Consider the following 19,671-nt stretch of genomic DNA (forward strand, 5'->3'; position numbering starts at 1 on the left):
ATTATCACAACACTGTAAATCAACTATACTTCAATTAAAAATTTTTTTTTTAAATTGTAGAACGGTCTCAGGATGTAAACAATAAAATTGTTGACCAAGGAATCATATCTGTGGATGAGAACTTCTCACAGGAAGACCTATCTGGGTAATACCAGCTTCTTGGGTTTTGAAGTGCCTTTAAATTTTATATGCTAGAAGCCCTAAGCACCTTTTCCCCCTTGTAGAGACTTCTGGAGTAGAAAAAAGTTCATGATGTGCTTAAAGATAAATAAATAAATAAACCGACCATAGCATGAAGAAGCTACTCAAATACCAAGCAGTTTTGAGGTTTGTTTTTGTTTGTTTTACTTTCACATTTTACTTTTGTGATTGGCATATGGAAAACCAAACTGAGAAATCATAATGTTGGAGTATTTTAAGGGCATGCTGTCATAGATGTTAACAAGCTTATTTATACAATAAGACCTCTGCAGAAAGTGCTCAGCTCGGTGCCACATTCCAGAATAGCCACCATTGGTTTCTTTTTCTAAATTGTCTATGTTTACAGGTTTCACAAATACCCCCGAAGTCTTCCCAGTGTGCTTGGCAATGATAAAATTCATGGCAATATCATCACAGTTTTGCGTTTCATCTAACAAAGCATGGACAGCTGCAGGTTGCCTCTGAAAGAGCTCAAGGTATTTGCTATGGAAGAATGAGGCTCCAATCAGCACCAGAGAGTAATGGTCACCATTTCCAAACCCTGGTGTTTGCAGTTCAAAACCTCCGTAACTGTAGACACCAGAGGAAGTAGACACATGCTTTCTTGGAACAAATCCTACAATTTGATCAGGAAATTGCTGAAAAGATGGAAAAAGAACAATTAAGTGTGGCATTTCTTTAAAGCTGACATGGTGAAAGGCAATGATTTACTACAGAAAGAATTAAACTGATTTGTCAATGTTATTTTATTCCTGGCTTCTACATCTCAATTTCCTTTAACTCCAGACAAATTCATAAATCTACGTACTGATAAGTTTAAAGGTCAATTCATCATAACCAAATCTCTAACAAAATTTCTAACCTCACAAATATTCTCCTAATTTACACATTATCCAATATTAATAAATTCGAGTTACCGAAGAGTCTGGTTTTTCAGAGTCTGCTATAAGAGAAGTTGACTGTATGAATGATATTTATTACAGGAGATAAGAAGATATAATGTGATTATTTTGAAAAATTGTTTTAATCTCTTAGGCATGTATAAAATTATGGATTTACATGTATCATTTTACTGTTTTCCATGTTGATTTCAATGTTTTTGAAAGTCACCATTGATTTTAAACGATGTTTATTTTTATCTCTTTTCAGCTTGGGTGTCTCTTTTTTAAAAACATAAGAAAAAAAAATATATACACACATATATACACAACACACACATATACAGTTGAGCCTTAAACAATGCAGGGGTTAGGGGCACTGACCCCCCGAGCGTAGTAGAAAAGTCGTCTATAACTTTACAGTCAGCCCTCCGTATCCACAGATCTGCATCTCTAGATTCAGCCAACCACCGATCATGTAGTACTGTGGTTTGTATTTAGTGAAAAAATCTGAGTATAAATGTACCTGTACAGTTCAAATCCATGTTGCTCAAAGATATATAGATAGATGGATAGATAGATAGATATAGACATATATATAGATATATGAGATGTGTCAGGATCTTTGAAGGATAGTATTAAAACAATAATAGTAGGATGAGAGTGACTAAAAATAAAACAAAAATCAGCAAAGAAAAGCAGAGAATCACGGAAAAGAAGCATGAACTTATAGAATTAAAAGGTTTAGTTCAATCTCACAAATAACTTGAGTTTCATTCATTGACAGAACAGACACTAAACTAGGGACACACGCACACAAGTCAGGGTGGGTTAAATCCCATTTCAAAGAACGCATAGTCTAGAGAGGGTATGATACAGATATGTGAACCAGGAATTACCACACTGTGAAAAAGCTGTAAATGCAGCTGTGCAATTCTCAGGGGGGCACCGAGGACAGGATGACAACTGTGCTGCTGGGAAGCAAGGGGAATGTCAAGGGTTGGGTGTAAAGGCTGGGAGCCTTCAGAGAAGATGTGCCACTTAATCTATGCGATGAAAGAGATTTCACGGATGAATAGAGGTGGAAAAGGTAAAGCACTGCAAGTGGAGGTGATGGGTGAGTGCAAAGGCACAGATACCTGTCTGCTCTAATCTTGCTTCTCTCTAGGCCCCAAATCACTACACTATGCAGGGCACTGATGGGACAGAACTTTAGGAGTCAAATTATCTTGCGCAATGGATTGAAACTGTTCTTGATGGTTTTATGAATAAAACCTAAAGTCATATTTATCCATCTTTAATTATGGTTTACTTGGATTGTTCTAATTAATCGCAGTTCTCATATTTCCCCCCACCCTGATATTTTCAGGAGATTGATTTTTTACCTGAAATAGAAATCTCACAGCTGGAGTATAACATTAGAACTTTTCGCCTAGGAAGCTTTTATTTATAGGGCTGGAAAAACTGCTGATAGGAAAAAATCTGTTGATCAGTACACTAGGCATGAAGCTGAAAACTGAAGTTTTGAGAATGATGATATCTGCAGAGTACTGTGACCACTTACCATTAATACCTAATGTTGTTACATCCCAAGTCACTAATTAAGGAGAGTTACTATAGTGCAAATTAGACCATTTATTGGGTAGCACAGTGTTTAATTATTGGACAGGGCTTCAAAGTATTTGTATGCAGTTCTGGTTTCAGGTACTTGTAGTGCAACTTGTAAAAGCTGTCTACTATTAACACATATTCAGTAGGAAAAAGGAGTTTTTATAGATACCAGGCAATTTATGCCTGTTTATCCCAGCTTGGAATTTAAGGGGGTGGGGGTGGAGGAAACTGCCACTACAATGGTCCATGCAGAATTATTATCAGTATTATTAATTTTTAAACAATGGTCTCAGAATCAGAATTAAATTTTATGGATGTAATAAATTGTTTCTTTCAAAGGAAGTTCTGTGCAATATTAATACAGAAATACACTTCTCATTTGAGATACAGGCGAAAGTGCCTCTGGATTTTAGTCTTTGCTCTATCATATACCAGATCGTTTCCTCATTGTTCTTTGGAAGTCAGTTCTAGCTCTTCTTTCCAATATACCAAATATAAATCAAATACAGATAAAAGATACTGTAACTTTCAGATTAGCTTAACTGAGCTCAGGAAATCTGATTATGACAAATTAATCTACCTTTTAGATAAATACTGTCTACGCTGGTTTGGGTGACTCTCACATTAAACCATGCTGCTCTGGTTAAACACTAGATCAGACTTTATACGGATGATTTCATAAAGGATGTAGCAACATTACCTGCCACACGGAGAAAGCAAAAACAAGGTCTTGGGTGCTAATTAGCATGTCATCATCTACCATTAACACCGCTGAAATGAAAGGAAAAAAATTTAAATCAAACAGTTTGGAAATGAAGGCAGAATTTATAAGATACAGTGGTGTTTTTATAAGTCATTCAAATGAAGTATTTTCTGAATGAAATTCAGTAAATAAAAAAATGTATTCTTGGAGAGATTTGTCTAGCAGAAAAAGTTTTTACTTGAAATGTAATTGATTTTTATAATTTCCTGAGGGGGAAATTATCATGTATTTATCATCCATCATCCTAGAAACTAATGAACCTATAAATAAATAAAACCAAGGTTCTTTTAAGCAAATTACAATCTCATGTAACTGCTGAGTGGGAGGAAAAGGAGGCGGCAAAAAATACATTAAGCATAAGTTAAATGGCATTTTACTAACTTCTGTGATGTAGTAATATGTAATCATAGCATATCTTCTTTCACGATATGAACCTCTTTGTCACTGTTGCAAGATATATGCGATTTCTTCCCCAGGAGACTGCTTCTTGACATCTTGGAAACTGCCCCTTAAGTTTTTCAAAATGCTTTCTTATGATTAAATTTCCCTATCTTCTCCAGGCAATTAAGACAAGTAGAAGGCCCAAAAGCCACGCACCCACCCCCAGCTCTGGTTAGCTGCAGCCCTGCCAGACTAAGAACCCAGCTGCAACTCACCATTGGTTTCTAGTTCAGGAAAGACCTGGAGTCGATTTCTCATCCTGTTTGTTGTCTGTACTTTGAAGATCACAGGGACAGGGTGAGGCCCTAGAGAGTTCCATAACTCATCTGGTCCCTTCTCCCCAACATTGTTCCACACCACAATCACTTTGTGCAGATATGGTACTGCCTGATAATGATTTAAAAGTCTCAACAAGAGATCTGTTCTGTTGTACGTCTGCATTATGAGAGTAAAGGAATCCTGGGTGGACTTGCCCTGGGATTTTATTTCCCTACGCAAAGTGAGCATCTTGTCTTCTTTGATATTAGGAAGTAAAGCGGTCAAAGCCCCAGCTACCAGCAGTAACACAAGGATTACCACCAAAGAGAAACGAAGTACTCGAATCCCCATCACTCTTCCAGGGAGTTTGCAGATGTGGCAACACCTGGAGTAGAAATGGAAATAAAATGCAGAATCTTAGCATTCTTACTAGTTACCATGTTTTTGTTTTTGCTTTTTTGAGGAGAGAGGTTAATCATCTTTTAGCTGACTCAAGTTCAGTTCACCCTGCCTCTTTGATAAGGTGATTTGGCCTTAGATAAAAAGTACAGTGAATAAAACTTTCCTTCTGGGCCTGCTCGCTTTGCAGCTGCAGACAAAGGGTTATCTACACACCGAACAGGAAGAATTAAGCAGTGCATTTTAAAATTTGCCCTCATTTCACTACTAAACATTTGGAACTGAGATTATTTTTTTCAGATGGGATTATATTTTTCTTGGTAGTATACTAATTCCTTAAGCAGCTTTATTGAGATATCATTGACACATAAAAGTTGTATATATGTAAGGTGTACAACTTGATGTTCTGATATATGTATATTTCAGTACACTAACTTTAAACTTACATTTTGGTAGCAAACTTTTTTCCAAGTGAAATCATATGCAGAACCCTAATATATGAAATAATAGTAATAGCAGCAGAAGCAAACAATTATAGTGGGTTTATTACATTCTAGGCCCTGTACTATGTGCTTTGCATGTCATAGTACGTGCTTACTCAGTAAATTAAACAAATAACCACTGAGCACTTACTGTACCATGCACTGTTTTAGATTCTGTGAATATAGCAATGAATAAGATAGACAAAGTCTCTGCTGTTAATAGCAGAGGAAACAGTAGGGCCAAACAGATAACAAAATAAATAAACTCAAAGCTAATTCAGCATGATGGTAACGAAGAGAATAAATCAGAATGACATGATAAGCAAGGGCCAGATTATGGGGGATCTTGTTGGCCTGAGTAAGGAGTATGGATTTTATTCTAAGTGAGATGGGAAGCCATTGGAGGGTTTTGATCAGGGGAGCAACAGAATCTTGTTTATATTTTACTAGTATTATTATTCCCATTTAATAGTATTTGGATGCTTACAGAGGTTAAATAACTTTCTCAAGGTTACTAAACAACTGAAGTAATGGATCTAGGATCCAAATCCAGGAAAAAAACTCCTGCCAGAGCCCAGGCTTTTTCATCATCATGGGCTGGGGAGTGTACTGCCAGTTTCAAATGCGGGATGTGCTGAGGCAGGGCTCTTGAGCTTCCAAAGCAACCTCCGTCACAGAACATGAGGATCACCAGGTATTGTCATCAGCTCTGGACTCTCGTATTCCTCACTATACCTACAGGATCTGCCTGAGATGGCTACAGAAGAGTAGGCGAACAAAAACCAAGGGATGAGGCCTGGAGATTTATTGGTCAAAATTTTTTGTCTGATCAAAACTCAGTCACAAATGTAAGGAAAGGTTAAATCTCATACTGTTTTACAGATACCCAGAACTCTGATTTCTTGGCTTCCAATACAGTTTCATTATCACCCCTACTGCCTCGTTTTGGAGAACTGCTGGCTTTCAATTGCTGCTGTTGTTTGATTCTTCTGCTATTTCTGCTTTTGATTTACTTACTTTACTTACTCCTCCACAAGCCTCCACAAGTTTTTGAGGGATGGCCTCATTTTCCATGCTGGCAGCTGAGCCTTCAAATACATCTCAGCACTTTTCCTAGATCTATTCTACTACTCTACTCAAGTACAAAAGCCTGAAATGAGGAAAAAGAAAGCTTAAAGAAATTTACTTATAAAAAGACTGAAAACAAAAATCAACCAGGAGTTTCTAGACATATAAAACATATCTTTAAGAAAAAAAAATAGATCTCTCAGAACCAGAAAGAATGAGATATTATTATTCTTGATGACTTTAATTGACCCATGGTCTATCCACTCTTACTACTTTTAGTACAATTTTTCCTCTCAGGCTATACAATAAACAGATACCCTTATCTATTCCTTATTACAGATAAATAATATCAAGTTGGAAAAGACTTCTCACTGCTAACTCACACCTGTGGTGTGCTAACTGTACAAGCCACTGTCACTGTTCTTCCTTGTATAACACTGCTTCTGTACAGTTTATTTGGGTTTCCTTCATGAAAAAGTGCACTGTGTCTGTATGTAAGCTCTTGATTTTGCACCTTGTGGTTTCAGTTGGGCATCTGCAGCTAGGCCACCATTCTACAAACAATCCTAAGACTAGTCTAAATCTTCCTGTCTAACAGATTAGGTTCCAAACGAAATCTCACTTGGCTATCCAAATGATGTCCGATCAGTCTTCTGTTTTTCATCGAGGAAACTTGGCAGTGGTGGAGTTAAAGTGACAGTCACATTCCCCTGATCTTGTTTCATGTTGTGAGGTGTGTTTTGTAACTGTAGCAACAGTTTTTCTCTATACAGGTCAGCAAGGACATAGAGAGGCCATATACACCGTGCCTTTAACATCTCTCTTTAAAGTTCACAGAAGTGGGGACTGGAGAATTACAAGGCTTATAGGGGAACACACCCCATGATGTGATAATGCGCTGAGGCCTGTGCAAGCAAAGGAAGAACTTATTCATAAGGACAAGGGAATGGTCATTGTCATTCAGCAACTCTCACTTTTCAAAAGTCCAGATTTGAAAAGAAATGTTCCCTTGCAGTAATCTTTTTGGAGAGCTTTCAAGGATATTCTCTCCTGGACTTTCTCTGCAGCCTGTTCTGTTAAGAAAAGAAATTTTGTGTTTCTCCTTTTATCATAGCTTCACTCTAAGATATGAACAAAATGAATTATTTTTGAAGTAACTTCAGCTTTACCATGATTACTTTTCAAGGATGGTGATTTAAGGTTTGAGAGCACAAATCTTTTCACTGTATACACCCTTTTACTAAAACAACATATACTGTTAATGTGGTAAACCAAAGAGAAACCATTATGAATTAATAATCTTTGTTCAAAGGCCTTGATAATCCTTCTAATACTGACTCAAAAGCAGGTCTCATAAAACATATTTTCAGTTCTGCATAAAAATGGCTGGTTATAAGCACTCAGAGTTAAGAATCCTGACAACTGCATTAAAGTATACCCTGATTAAGATCTTTATGTTCATTTTCTTCAGCTGAGTAGGAGTAACATACTATAAAACTTACATAGCAGTGTCTCTAGTCTCTAAAACAGACATTAATAGCTACCTGGCAGTTTTAGTGGAGAAAAAGTAATGAAGATTCATCTCTATAGCCTACTATAAATATACATTGTCAAAGATAATCGTGAACGACTGTTTCACTTTTATCTATACTTTAAAGTGGGAGTTACCCCACTTTATCTGTCATAGAAATTTCCTCTTTCAGATAGCTTCTAATCCCCTATTTTACTTGTATCAAAAATGTTTTGAGAGACATAATTTATATCTTTGGAAAGACAATGTAAATATTTCATGTAGTATTTATTAAATGATATCGCCTGATAAAATTATGTTACATTTGTAGCCTACATAGAAAAGCAAGAACAAAAACTTTATAGACTGCCGTGCAAGGGGCATCTCTGTACTTTGAGAATAGCTGAAGTCTGGAACTTTATTGTAGGCCTACTGGAAACAGCCTTACAACAGTATGGAGAGTGATGATGACTTCATAGCTATCTGGATTTCAGTTTATAGCTTTCTTCTGTCCTTTGTCCAGAGGAGAATCTATCACCTAAATCACAGCTTTGAGTTTTGAATGGGGGGATATGAAAATGAATACATCTGGATAACCTATGTCTTACTTAGAAAGAACCAAGAATTAAAATTATTTAATTTAAAATTGTATCTATTGATATATATATTTCCTGGCACCCTGCCTCATTCCAAAAAGGATCTGACAGTTCTTAGTCTATCCCCTTTCTGCCCTTCTTCCATCTATGACTATAGTAAACTAAATGTGACTTTGATAAACACAGTAAATGTCAGCAAAACAAAAATCCTTCTTTTTCTCCTAATCATCTGCAAAATCAAAGATCCCCAGATGATATTTTTTGCACATATGTTAACTTATTTAGTTCCTCATGAGTAGAGAGCACATCCTTTTAGTTATTTTGATATGGTTACATAGCATCTCCTAGACCAGCGGTTTTCAACCAGGGACGATTTTGCTCTCTAGGGAACATGGGGCAAAGTCGGGAGACATTTTTGATTGCTGTGACTGGGGCTAGGAGATGCTATTGCTCTCTGGTGGGCAGATGGCAGTGCTGCTGCTAAACATCCTACAATGGACAGGACAGGCCCCACAGCAAGGAATTACCCAGGCCTAACATGCCAGTGATGCCAAGGTGGAGAAGCCCTGCTCTACATATATTTTACCTTGAACACGAACACTGCTAGCCAGGTGGCCCCTGAAATCCCTACTGCTATGTATTACACTCAATGAAGGATAAAGCAATGTCTCCAAAACTGCTCCAGTATCTATATGCCTTATGATACAAACACATCATAAACTCAGAAAACTGAAAGAGACCTCAGAGCCCTCCTAAGCCAGCTTCCTTGTTTCATAAAGAACCGAAGGTCCAGGCATAAGGAATTTGCCTGAACTGATGCAGATGCACATATACTGTCAATAGAAAATCACTTTAACAACAACATATACATCATCATCAGTAGCCAATCTACGTCCTGTCATTTAGAAAGCTTAGGACTATAGACTGCATTTTGAGTCTATAGTTCTGAAACAGAGGTGCTAAAACATATTGATAAACAGCTGAATTTCCTACAGTATCACATTTGAAAAACAGAAGTTGCTGCAACAGGTCATTTCTCACTTCAAGCTGTTAAGGAAAGAATTTCTGCGCTGGTCGCATTAAATTAGAGCAAGTTCTTCTCCTGGCAGCAAGATTGAGTGAGCCATTCCCTTACAGGTAAATCAGGTTCAAATAAACACCGAAGACACCATTTAAAACAGACAGCAGACACTAAGTACCTGTGTCTCCACCTCCCTCCCTAATCTCACCCTGTTATCAGTAGCAAAGGCTGCCTGACAGTCCTGGCGTTTTGTTTTTCCCCTCCTAAACATCCTGTACAAAGCATCAAATTGCTTCTCAATACTTCTTCAGGCAGCTACTACCAATTAATTAGATTTGCTTTCTCATCATTGATTTAAGAGGAAATTACATAAATATTATGTATAAAGGCTTCTTAAAGCACTGCGTCCTTCAATCCAGCTATTTGTTACTGAGGCAGTGAGGCCTTCTCTACCCTCAAAGTGCACAGGTCTGAATTATGCTAGATGAAAGTTCCTTCTCGTCTTGCATCTTTCTCCAGGAATTGACAATTAATTGTATGATAATGATGATGGTGGTGTTTGGAGATGACCAAACTTATGGGCATATATCAGGGCAGGAGAAGGAATGGACTTATTCTTAAGAGGAACATCCACGACTTATAAGGATCCAAGGAGTCAATGCATCCTAAGAAGAAAGCCTAGAAATAGAAAAACATTTTTAGCTCAGTACAGTGCCATGCAAAATCAGTTCCAGAAATGGGTCAAAAAGAAGCCAAGTACATCTGCAAATACATTACTTTTACCATTCCAGGACACTGAAGCTTTTCACTTGAACTTCTCTCTGTTTTAGTCACAGGAAGATGGAGGGGATTCAAGATTGTTGGGCAACAGAAACCTGGAATATTCTATGGAACCCTCTCCCTTTTATACAACACTGGTTTTCAGCAATAAACTCACACTGCAAAATCGTTTCTCTAAGAGAAACAGATTTCATACACATGAATTATGATTTGTAAATAGCCTTAGATATTAAACCTAACAAAGACGTAATCTTAATTCATATGAGCTTCCTAACTTTATTAGAGGAAGGTCAGAATATCCATAGTAGTTATGTCAGTCCATAAACATTCCTAGGTGCTTACCATGCACGAGCCCAGCACTGTCAGGCACTAGGGATGGTAATGAGCAAGGCCATCAATTCCTGCCCTCACAGAGCTTAGCAATAGTAATGGAAGTTATCAGACCTCTTCCCTCTTTATGTTACCTAACAACTCAAATCAGTAATGTTTCAAACCTTCAGAGACACGGGAATTAAAATATACCCACCCCATTTTGTAGATGGGCTAGCTGAGACTGAGAATATTAAATGATGTTTCCTGAGCCACAGAAAGAGTGGTGGGTCCAAACAAACTCCCGACTCTCACACTTGACCTACATTGTATTTTTAGTGTCTTTCAAGTAGTCTCTGTTTTCAGCTTTGTTCTAGTCTACAAGAATATTTCAACTCTGTAGGTATTGACTTTATACTATAACCTGGAATACTATTTCAATGGATAAGATCTAAAACAGGCAATATAGTATTTTCTAACAGACTCTGGCTCAAGTAAAAACTCTTATTTCCAAGGAAACAAAAACACCTCTATAGGAAACAATTTTTCTCAGATAAAAATACTGGTATTTCACTTATGTCCGTAGCAGCATTATTCACAATAGTCAAAAAATGGAAGCAACCCAAATGTCCATTGACAGATGAATGGATAAACAAAACGTGGTACAGACATACAATGGAATATTATTCAGGCTTTAAAAGGAAGGAAATTCTGACACATGCTACAACATGGATGAACCTTCAGGACATCATGCTCAGTGAAATAAGCCAGCACAAAAGGACAAATACTCTATGATTTCACTTCCATGAGGAATATAGAGTAGTCAAATTCATAGAAACAGAAAGTAGAATGGTGGTTGCCAGGGGCCCGGGGAACAGAGAAATGGAGAGTTGTTGTTTAATGGTTATAGAATTTCAGTTTTGCAGGCTGAAAAAGTTCTTGAGATTGGCTGCTCAACAATGTCAATACACTTAACACTATTGAGCTGTACACTTAAAAATGGTTAAGATGGCAAATATTATGTGTATTTTACCACAATTTTTAAAAAGTAAAAAAAAAAAATACTGGTACTTACCTCATTATGGTAAAGTTTTAATTTTTTAAAAAAATTTTCCTTATGGCTTCAGTAATTGATAGGAACAGGCTCTCTTGGCACTATTAAGGGAAATCAAAGAATTTTCTGTGATGTTTTTGTCAATCACCAGGAAATTTTAAAAAAATGCTTTTTAATGCTATCGTCCATAGGCTTTGAATTATTTTTAGAAATTAAAATTTGCTATACTGTGTTCTAAAAACTACATTTAGGCAATTAGGTAGGTGCTACCTGTCAGGCTGGTGCTAACATTGCTATATTTTTTGTTTTCATCTTTCTCTTAGGTATCCAGAAGCAGAATAAACTCACATCATGCTGATGATCTAATGTGTTTACACTTTTGAAACCAGAACATGTATGCCATGGAGCAAGACCTCTGAATGCATTAGCAACCTGCACTTGTATTCAATTTCTAGATTTTTAAGTATCTGTAGTTTTATCTACCATCAAAACTCCTTTTTTCACTAAAGGTTCATAAGGCATTCAATTTGAAGTACTAAAAAAACTCAGGGTCTATAATAGGGTTGCAGGTAAATGTCAGCGTTGATTACTGAGGAATGACAGATGGCATCCTTCCTATTCCTTACTATTGCCCAAAAGGAGCTGAAACCTTGGCTGGAGATGAGCTTCTGCCCCTTAATCTTCTCGGCTTTCATTTCTCACAGTCCTTAATCACATGTCTAAGAAGTTAGGGATTTCTTCCCCCATATAGTCTGCACAGTTAACCTAATGCAATTAATTAGTAGATGATCTAAACAAACATTTAAAAGTTCAGGGTAGAAATCCATTTATTGGTTTAAAATGTTCATTAATATATCTACCTATTTTATGATCTTATAAATCCATAACATATGAAGGAATTCAGAACTGATTGGAGACCAGCAAGATACTGCATCTGTAATGACCACCTGAATAGACCTGAAGAATCATTTTTGATTTTCCAAACTTATATTCTTTCATGATTCAAGTTACTGAAGGGGTAAAGGGATGGCTTAGCATGTATCTGGACTCATCAGGTGACAGTTGTTCCTCCTCGCTACACCAAAAGCACCTCTTGTGCACATCTTAAATATCATTTAGTTCTAAAATCCTGAACTGATTTGCCCTCTCCTCACATCCCGCTTCTTCTTCCCATAAAATTCCTCCAGGGAAAGAACTTTATCAGGCTTTTTAAGCTACCTCCCTTCCCCCACCCCGTGCCCAGCACAGAGCTTAGCACATAGTAGACACTCATTAAATGATTGTTGAATGAATGAAACTAACTTTAATTTTGATATGACAACATATACTGGTTAACATATATGGGACAAACATTATTTCAAGATGACAAATCACGTGAGACATGTCAAACATTTTCCACTCATAGCACTTTTCCTGATTTAGTGTCCAATTTATATTTCTAATAAAATATTTAGTATTGAAGTTGGTAATTATGTCGTCTAAGAATGAAAGATGTGAAGTGGCATTGCCACTTTTTGAAAGAAGGCCCTCACCGGAATAGCTATCTTATATTCTGCGGAGTGAGCAGTGGGGAATTTAGGAGTTCCAGGACCACTGTAACTGAAATTAAACTTCAATTTCTCCAACTTATTTCAAAACTATTTGAAAAAGGGTATTGCAGATTTCTCCATAACCCAGGTGAACAATTTCTCATCTGCAGCAATATAGGGCAAAATGTAGAATTTATTTTCAAAGGCAGAATACAAAAACACAGGCTCAGATTGCAGCTGACCTGGATGAGTTAAGAGAACGCTGGAAACCAGTTGCTGAAATTTAGTTATTTCCATATATGCACACCCCACCCCCACTCCCAGTTACATCATACTGAAATAAAGCAGCTTTGGAGAAACACTCAATCGCTGTGGAAATATTTATCTTCAACCTAGTTTGTACCCACTTAACGTTTCCCCAGCAGTGCAGTACAGTAAAACTCAGTCTATGGCTAATATAAAAGCTTCCTAAAAATATAAGTAAATGTTATTAATTGAAAATATTTCTATGTTCAAATTAAAATAATGAAATATACGCCAAGAAAGACAAAGACAAAATACTCTTTCCAGAACTTAATTTCTGAAATCTAGCTGTTTTTACACAGCAGTTTAATTAACACGAACATTAAAAAAAAATTGTAGAATAAGTAAATTTTATTTTCAAAAATAAAACCACAGAATCACTACCCCACACACTCACAAAGTTCCAAGAAGGAGTGCAAAACACATATATTCTCACTGCAAAAAGATTTTTAACACGAGAGCATTTTCCTATTTCCTTACCTCGAGCGCAGAAGACTGCAGTGGGACCTAGCCGATTTATTTGCTTCCAGCTTGGTTACGATGAAACGAAAGGGGGGTCTCGCTTGCTCATTTTTCATTTTTTTTCCAAACCCAGCAGCGTGCATTCACCCGGCATTATTCGCTGGATTGATAACCTGGATGAAACGCTGCCCACAAAGAGAGAGCCTGAAGAAGAGGGCAGTCCCGGGTGGCCGCCCCTCCCTTTCGGTGACGCTCCACTTCCTGTTAGACTAAAAAGCCGTTCCCAAGAAGCTCGGTTTTGTAGTTTCTAGCCCACCTCCAAGAGCCAGTCCTCCTTTGCCCCATTTCTCCCCCCAAGGGTAACAACTTTTAATCATTCAGGTGATGGACCACCTGACCTTACCCAAACAATTTCCCAGAGAGGCGTTGGAAGAGGAGTTCCAACCACCGTGGGCGCCCAGCACTGGACCGCCGGGCTCGCCTTTGGCGCTCCGCAAGCCCTCACGTCCCACCAACGAGTCAGTTTTCCCTGCACTTCCCTGAAACTGGTTATGGGGTTCTCACGAGAATTAGAGCCACGGCGGCGGCCTCCGGGATGACCTGGAAGTGAAGGGGACGTGTAGGAACTCGAGTTTTGGGTTATGAACGGATTGAGATTGTCGGGGAAGCAATGCCTTAACCAAACCTCAATTTCAACACGGTCTCGTAGGATCTCCTTTTAAAAGGCTCTTTTAAATACCTTTAAACATTCTTTCGGAAGACATTTATTGATTGCCTCCCGCGTGGCAGTACAGAAAGGTCAGGCACTGTTTTCGGGGGCGGGATGGGGTGGATTACTAGGATTTGGGCGCCCATGGAGTTCATCCAGCAAAACCATTCTTTGCGCTTCCTGCGGACTGGCGGCGAGAGAATATGTCGCCGCCTGGATTCTTAAGCACTGCTCTCTAATGCACCAGGATTTAATGCTAATAGGGGCAATGGCGAAAGGGCAGGCGCTGGACGCCAGCGCATCCGGGAACAAGAATGGTAGGCAGTCGGAGTGGGCGTGAGTGGGCTCACAACCTCCCAGCCAGCCCAGTCTGTGGGTGGCCATCTCAGGATTTTCTTCCTGAGTCCAGGTGGCGGGACTCCACTCCAAGTCGGCCCTTTAGACCACTTAATAGTTGCCAACTCTTTTTGCCCCCAGCAATACTCGCGCAACCCAACCCTCGTCGTAAGCCCCGCCCCACCGCGCACGTCCCTCCCTCGGCCCCGCCTTCCCCCTTTCCCGTCCCAGGACGCGTTGCGCGGCTGGGGCCGGAAGTCGGCGGGTTCTCTGGTGTGTGTCTGAATCTGTCTGTCTCGAAGCCGCGCGCGGCCCGGGGCAAGCGGGATTCCCAGATTCCCATCTGAGGCGTCACCACTGTCACTACCATCACCCACGGAGCCACTACTAGAGGGGAGTAGACCCGGCCCTTCGCCGGGCAGAGAAGATGTTGCCCCTGTCCATCAAGGACGATGAATACAAACCACCTAAGTTCAATCTGTTCGGCAAGATCTCAGGCTGGTTTAGGTGCGGAGTGCCGTATTTGCGGGAAGGGGGTGTCCGGCAGAAGGGGAAAAGGCCCAGACTTAAGGATGGCCCGAGGTCCAGGGAGGGAGCGTCAGGGACACCCTCGTTCGTGTGAGGACAGGAACGGGTGGACTGGGAGGGTCCTGAAAGGGGAACCCAACCTCCTGGTTCGGCACTCCTCTGACTTTCCCGGCTATTCCCTACTTGTGTCATGCTTAGGTCTATCCTGTCGGACAAGACGTCTCGGAACCTGTTTTTCTTCCTGTGCCTGAACCTCTCTTTCGCTTTTGTTGAACTACTGTACGGCATCTGGAGCAACTGGTAACCAAAGGGGAAAAGGGTTGGGGCGGAAGCAGCGGGTGGGGGAGACGAAGCGCTGTTTGCTTAATGCCACGTAGCTCCTCACCAGGAGGTTCAGCTCTTGCCTTTGCCACCACCTCTGCTGCTGAGTTGCTTTCTCATATCCACACCAATCTGGCACGGTTACATTTCTTAAGAGCCGAGGCCATCACGTGCAGCAGTTAAGATTTAGGTCCCCTCTTCCTTTTCCCACTTCCCCCCACTCCGTCAAACCGGAGTGACAAGTCCCCTCCTCATTTTGACAGACGGAGAGAGTCTTTTGTCCTTACTCACCTTAGCTTTGTCCACTTTCTTGGAATTGGGAGAAACGCGTTTCCTGCCACTCTGTGGGGGAGTGGCATTTGGGATTCACCCATAAACTTCCGAGAGGGAATATCTGAGGTGTTCTACTTAATTTGTTATTAGGTCTTGAAACCAGGAAGAGGTTTATAGAGGGGATATCGAAAGAAACATGTTTTCATTCTCTTTTAATTTTATGCTGAAACTGTATCATGATTTTCCTTTGGTCTTGACTGCGGTAGAAGATCCCATATAGTTTTCTAAAAGCCTTACATCTCTTGAGTTGATGGTTTTTGGTGTCACCTTTGGTTGTTTTTGTTTTTGTTTTTAACTGCAATGGAAAGAGGTCTATCCAGTATAACTGTGAAGATGCCGTACTGTTATCCCGGTGTTTGCTGTTGAATAACTTAAGGTCTTATAAAATTGTTCAGCAACGATAATAAGATCATCTCACTTGTAGGTGTACTGATTCCTCTTTAAATATCATACTCATTTGAGAATCTCATAATAGCCAACACTTCAAAATTTTATATAAAACTTAAGTTTTTTCTTTGGGTTTCTTGAAATAGGTCTTGGACCCCAAAATAAGAACCTATACCATCTATGCTTTATTTCCTATTAATTAAATAGACTTAGTCTCTGTCCTTTAAGGTCCATTTTCAGAGAGGATTGCTGTTCTTGATTTTTATCTCTATTGAGATTGAACAATGACATTAGGTGATACCACCAGTTTTTGTGACATGTATACTTTCATATGAAAACGTGGACTTTTAAATTCAAATGTCAATTCAGTTTTATCAAAAATACTCAGCAGATTATGACGGTTATTGGTTTAGTCACCACTTAAGTGTAAAAGGCATACTGAAACATAATAAAATGTCAATATATGTAATAACCATTTTTAATCCTCTGGGAATCCGATATATGTGTCCTGTAATATTAACACCCTTCAATATATTACATGTTAATATACATGTTAAAAGCACTCTATTGTCTTAATTTGTATTGAAATAATCATACTTTATTATAAATATGTGATATTTATATTATATTTTATATTTTCTTCTTCCTAAATTATGCCATATTGTGGTATATGTGCTGGCTGTATCTTGGTTTGCCTACATACAGTTTTGCTACAATTACTTTATATTACAATACATTATATTTCACTATGGCTTTCCATTGCATAAATTACTATGTGAAATGTCTTGTTCAAGGGATTCATATTTGAAGTGCCTAAACCATCTCTTTATGGAAAGTAATTCTTTTGATCTGTAGAGATCCGTTGAGGAAATTACTAAAACCATTGTTTTCTAAGCCACTAGTCAATATTCATCAATACATAAGGAAAACATCAGTGATGCATGACTTGTTCTGCCCTCAGGTAGCTTGTTCTTTTAATTTTAGGCCTTTTCTCCTCCAGTTTACTCCCTTTGTGTTATATCTTACAGATTTGCAGTCTAGCTCTGAACCACTGTCTGTCATGCCTAGATTAATTAGCAGGTATACATTTTTATGTTAACCTCCACATCCACAGTCACTTTTCCCCCAATATTAATTTTTATCAGCTAATTGGGAGTACAAATGTGTTCCCGTTGAAGCCTTGGCAGACTTGGAAATTGCTTGGGCCTTTTCATAATCTGGCTTTTGTCTTATTTAGACACAACAAATTTTGGGCCCTTTTGTTGACTGATCAACGATTTCTTTATATGAGTAGATTATCTCTGTTCCTAAAGGTTCAATTAGATTTTAAGTTCCTTGAGTAAATTTGTTACCAAAACTTGTTTTTTGTTTTTGTCATAGTCATTTCTGTGTTCTTTTGCATTATGTAAAAGTTAAGTTTCAAGATGTTATGAAATGTCAAGAGTTTTTTTCCATTATGGAATTAAAAGATAGATAAAACATTCTTTCTCTTCATGAATAAAGGTTCTTAGAAACATTTGATCTAGTTGCAACAAATGTTAAATAGTTTTGGTTCTTACTCAACACCTTCACTTTAAATAAGAGCTTAATTATACTTGGTTTATATTTTTGTTGGTGAAAATGTGTCATCAGTGGAGAATAGCTAAGCTCTTTGTATATTTTCCCTCATTAAATATCCAGTGCCTTTTACCTTTCTACTAGAATGTAAACTTTATTAAAATGGGATCTCTTCTGTCTTATTCAGGCTCCTTAGTACTTGGTGCATAGTATGCTTAATACATGTTTACAGAATGAAATAATGAAGGAATAATGAATATATGGAATTAACCTCCCTAAACTAACCATGCTAACTACCCCATTTGGGGCAGGGTGAGGGGGACATTAAACCCTTCCTATTCTTAGTAGGAAAATGGTAGGAATACCATATGTGATCTTTCCTTCTAGGGTTCTTTTCCTTCTAGCATTTATTTTCATTTACTTATTTATCGTTGAGTAACTAATCTCATGGTAGGATGGTATATGTAAACAATGTGTTTTGTACCATCTAGGATTAGGTTCTTTCTCAAGTTTTAGAAAAACCCCAAATTAGTGATTGCCTAAACAAGATAAAACTTTATTTCCAAAGTGGCTATTAAGAGTTCCAGCCATCCTTAGCAGCAGAATGTCCAGAATGAAAAAGTATGTAAAGTGTCTTTTAAGGAGATTTATCTGGACGCTAACACACAACAGTTTTCACTGATATTTCAGTGGCTCAACCTTTGTCACATGTTCATGTCCAGTTGCAAATGCCATATTTGCTCCAGTCAACCAGGTATTCTGCTGAAAGTCAAGGATTTTTCACTAATGAAGAAAGGGAATATGTAGGCTCATGAAGTGGGACTAGAAAGAGAAATAAGCCGGTCGGACCTCTTCTACAGGTGGAAAAGTATAGGAGGCCCAGGGAGTTTTTTACTTTCCAGAGTAGCAGAAGAGCCTAGCAGTACCTGTTATCCAAGTATTTTCTACTATACGGTGATTCTTTCCCTAGTATCTTAATATAGTTTGCTTTCTTTGTTTTTATGCTCTTCTATTTTATGTTTACTTCACTGTCTTAAAATTCTTAATTTCAGTGATACTTTCTACCAAAGCTGTTACAACCATTTTCCCCCTTAGACATAGAGGAAACTCATTTAACTCTAAAGGCAAATGTCTTTGTATTAGCAAAGTAATTATGTGTTAAAGAAATGTTTTAGGCCATACCAGTCACTCATTTGGTCCTACTTCTTATAAAGTATGCCATAGCATATGTTTGTAAAGTACTTCCTTGGTTAAGAAAAAGGCTTCCATTAGTTATGTATTTTTCTATAGCATTAAAAATTTTCAATGTCTTAGACTTTTATCAGCTTTTCCCTTCTCTTCCCAAAAGACATTACTTACCAGGTTATGGTGATGACTTTTGCTTTTCTATAGTCTTTTTTTCTACTTTAAAAATGTAGATTTCGATTCCATTGTGCTGAGAATTTTTCTTTACAGTAAAGGGTTATATGGAATGTAGTGGAGTTGTGGGTTTTTCACTGTAACTTTCATTAGTTTAACAACTTATACAAATATCAGGATTCTAAGGATTTTCTAATTCTTGCTAATTAATCGATAGTTGATAGTTTCTTTCCCCCTTTCTATCTCATGGAACCCAAGTTGATGATTCCCTTTCTTTGATTTTGAATTAATATCTAACAACCACTGTAAATATGCTGTTAGCCTAGTTACCAGTAGACCTTTAAAAAATTTTTTATTGTGGAAAATGTATATAAAACTAGAGAGTTTAGTGGACTTCATGTATCCATCACCCAGCTTTAATGTTTATTAACATGTGGCCTATTTTGTTTCATCTGTTACACTTGTCACCATTGAAT

At 38.2% G+C, this 19,671-nt stretch overlaps 2 protein-coding genes across 6 annotated transcripts in view; one reads left to right on the top strand and one right to left on the bottom strand.

The window, feature by feature from the left end:
* Positions 1-213: 213 nt before the first annotated feature.
* EXTL2 (exostosin like glycosyltransferase 2) lies at positions 214-14,184 on the bottom strand. 3 transcript variants are annotated; one of them, XM_060026317.1, is made up of 6 exons: positions 14,069-14,184; positions 13,684-13,850; positions 11,393-11,472; positions 4,110-4,537; positions 3,391-3,461; positions 214-839 (listed from the first exon to the last, which is right to left on the bottom strand). In XM_060026317.1, the coding sequence occupies exons 3-6, from the start codon at positions 11,395-11,397 to the stop codon at positions 351-353; spliced, it is 993 nt and encodes a 330-aa protein (XP_059882300.1). In that variant the 5' UTR covers positions 11,398-11,472; positions 13,684-13,850; positions 14,069-14,184; the 3' UTR covers positions 214-350. The 3 variants fall into 3 exon arrangements, with proteins under 3 accessions (XP_059882300.1, XP_059882299.1, XP_059882301.1); XM_060026316.1 differs by lacking the exon at positions 14,069-14,184 and having other exon boundaries at positions 13,684-13,891; XM_060026318.1 differs by lacking the exons at positions 11,393-11,472; positions 13,684-13,850; positions 14,069-14,184 and adding an exon at positions 7,076-7,752.
* Positions 14,185-14,967: 783 nt separating this feature from the next.
* Positions 14,968-19,671, top strand: part of SLC30A7 (solute carrier family 30 member 7) — an 81,655-nt gene continuing 76,951 nt past the window's right edge. For 2 of the 3 annotated variants that reach the window (XR_009521416.1, XM_060026319.1), the window contains exons 1-2: positions 14,968-15,217; positions 15,437-15,538. Coding sequence is in view for 2 of the 3 variants with exons in the window: in XM_060026319.1 (XP_059882302.1) it covers positions 15,138-15,217; positions 15,437-15,538 (182 nt within the window). In the remaining variant the exon portion in view is untranslated. The remainder of the gene's footprint in view (positions 15,218-15,436; positions 15,539-19,671) is intronic. The other variant, XM_060026320.1, reaches the window with a different exon arrangement.

This window comes from Delphinus delphis, chromosome 1, assembly GCF_949987515.2.
Source record: "Delphinus delphis chromosome 1, mDelDel1.2, whole genome shotgun sequence".
NCBI classification, from domain to species: Eukaryota; Metazoa; Chordata; class Mammalia; order Artiodactyla; family Delphinidae; genus Delphinus; species Delphinus delphis.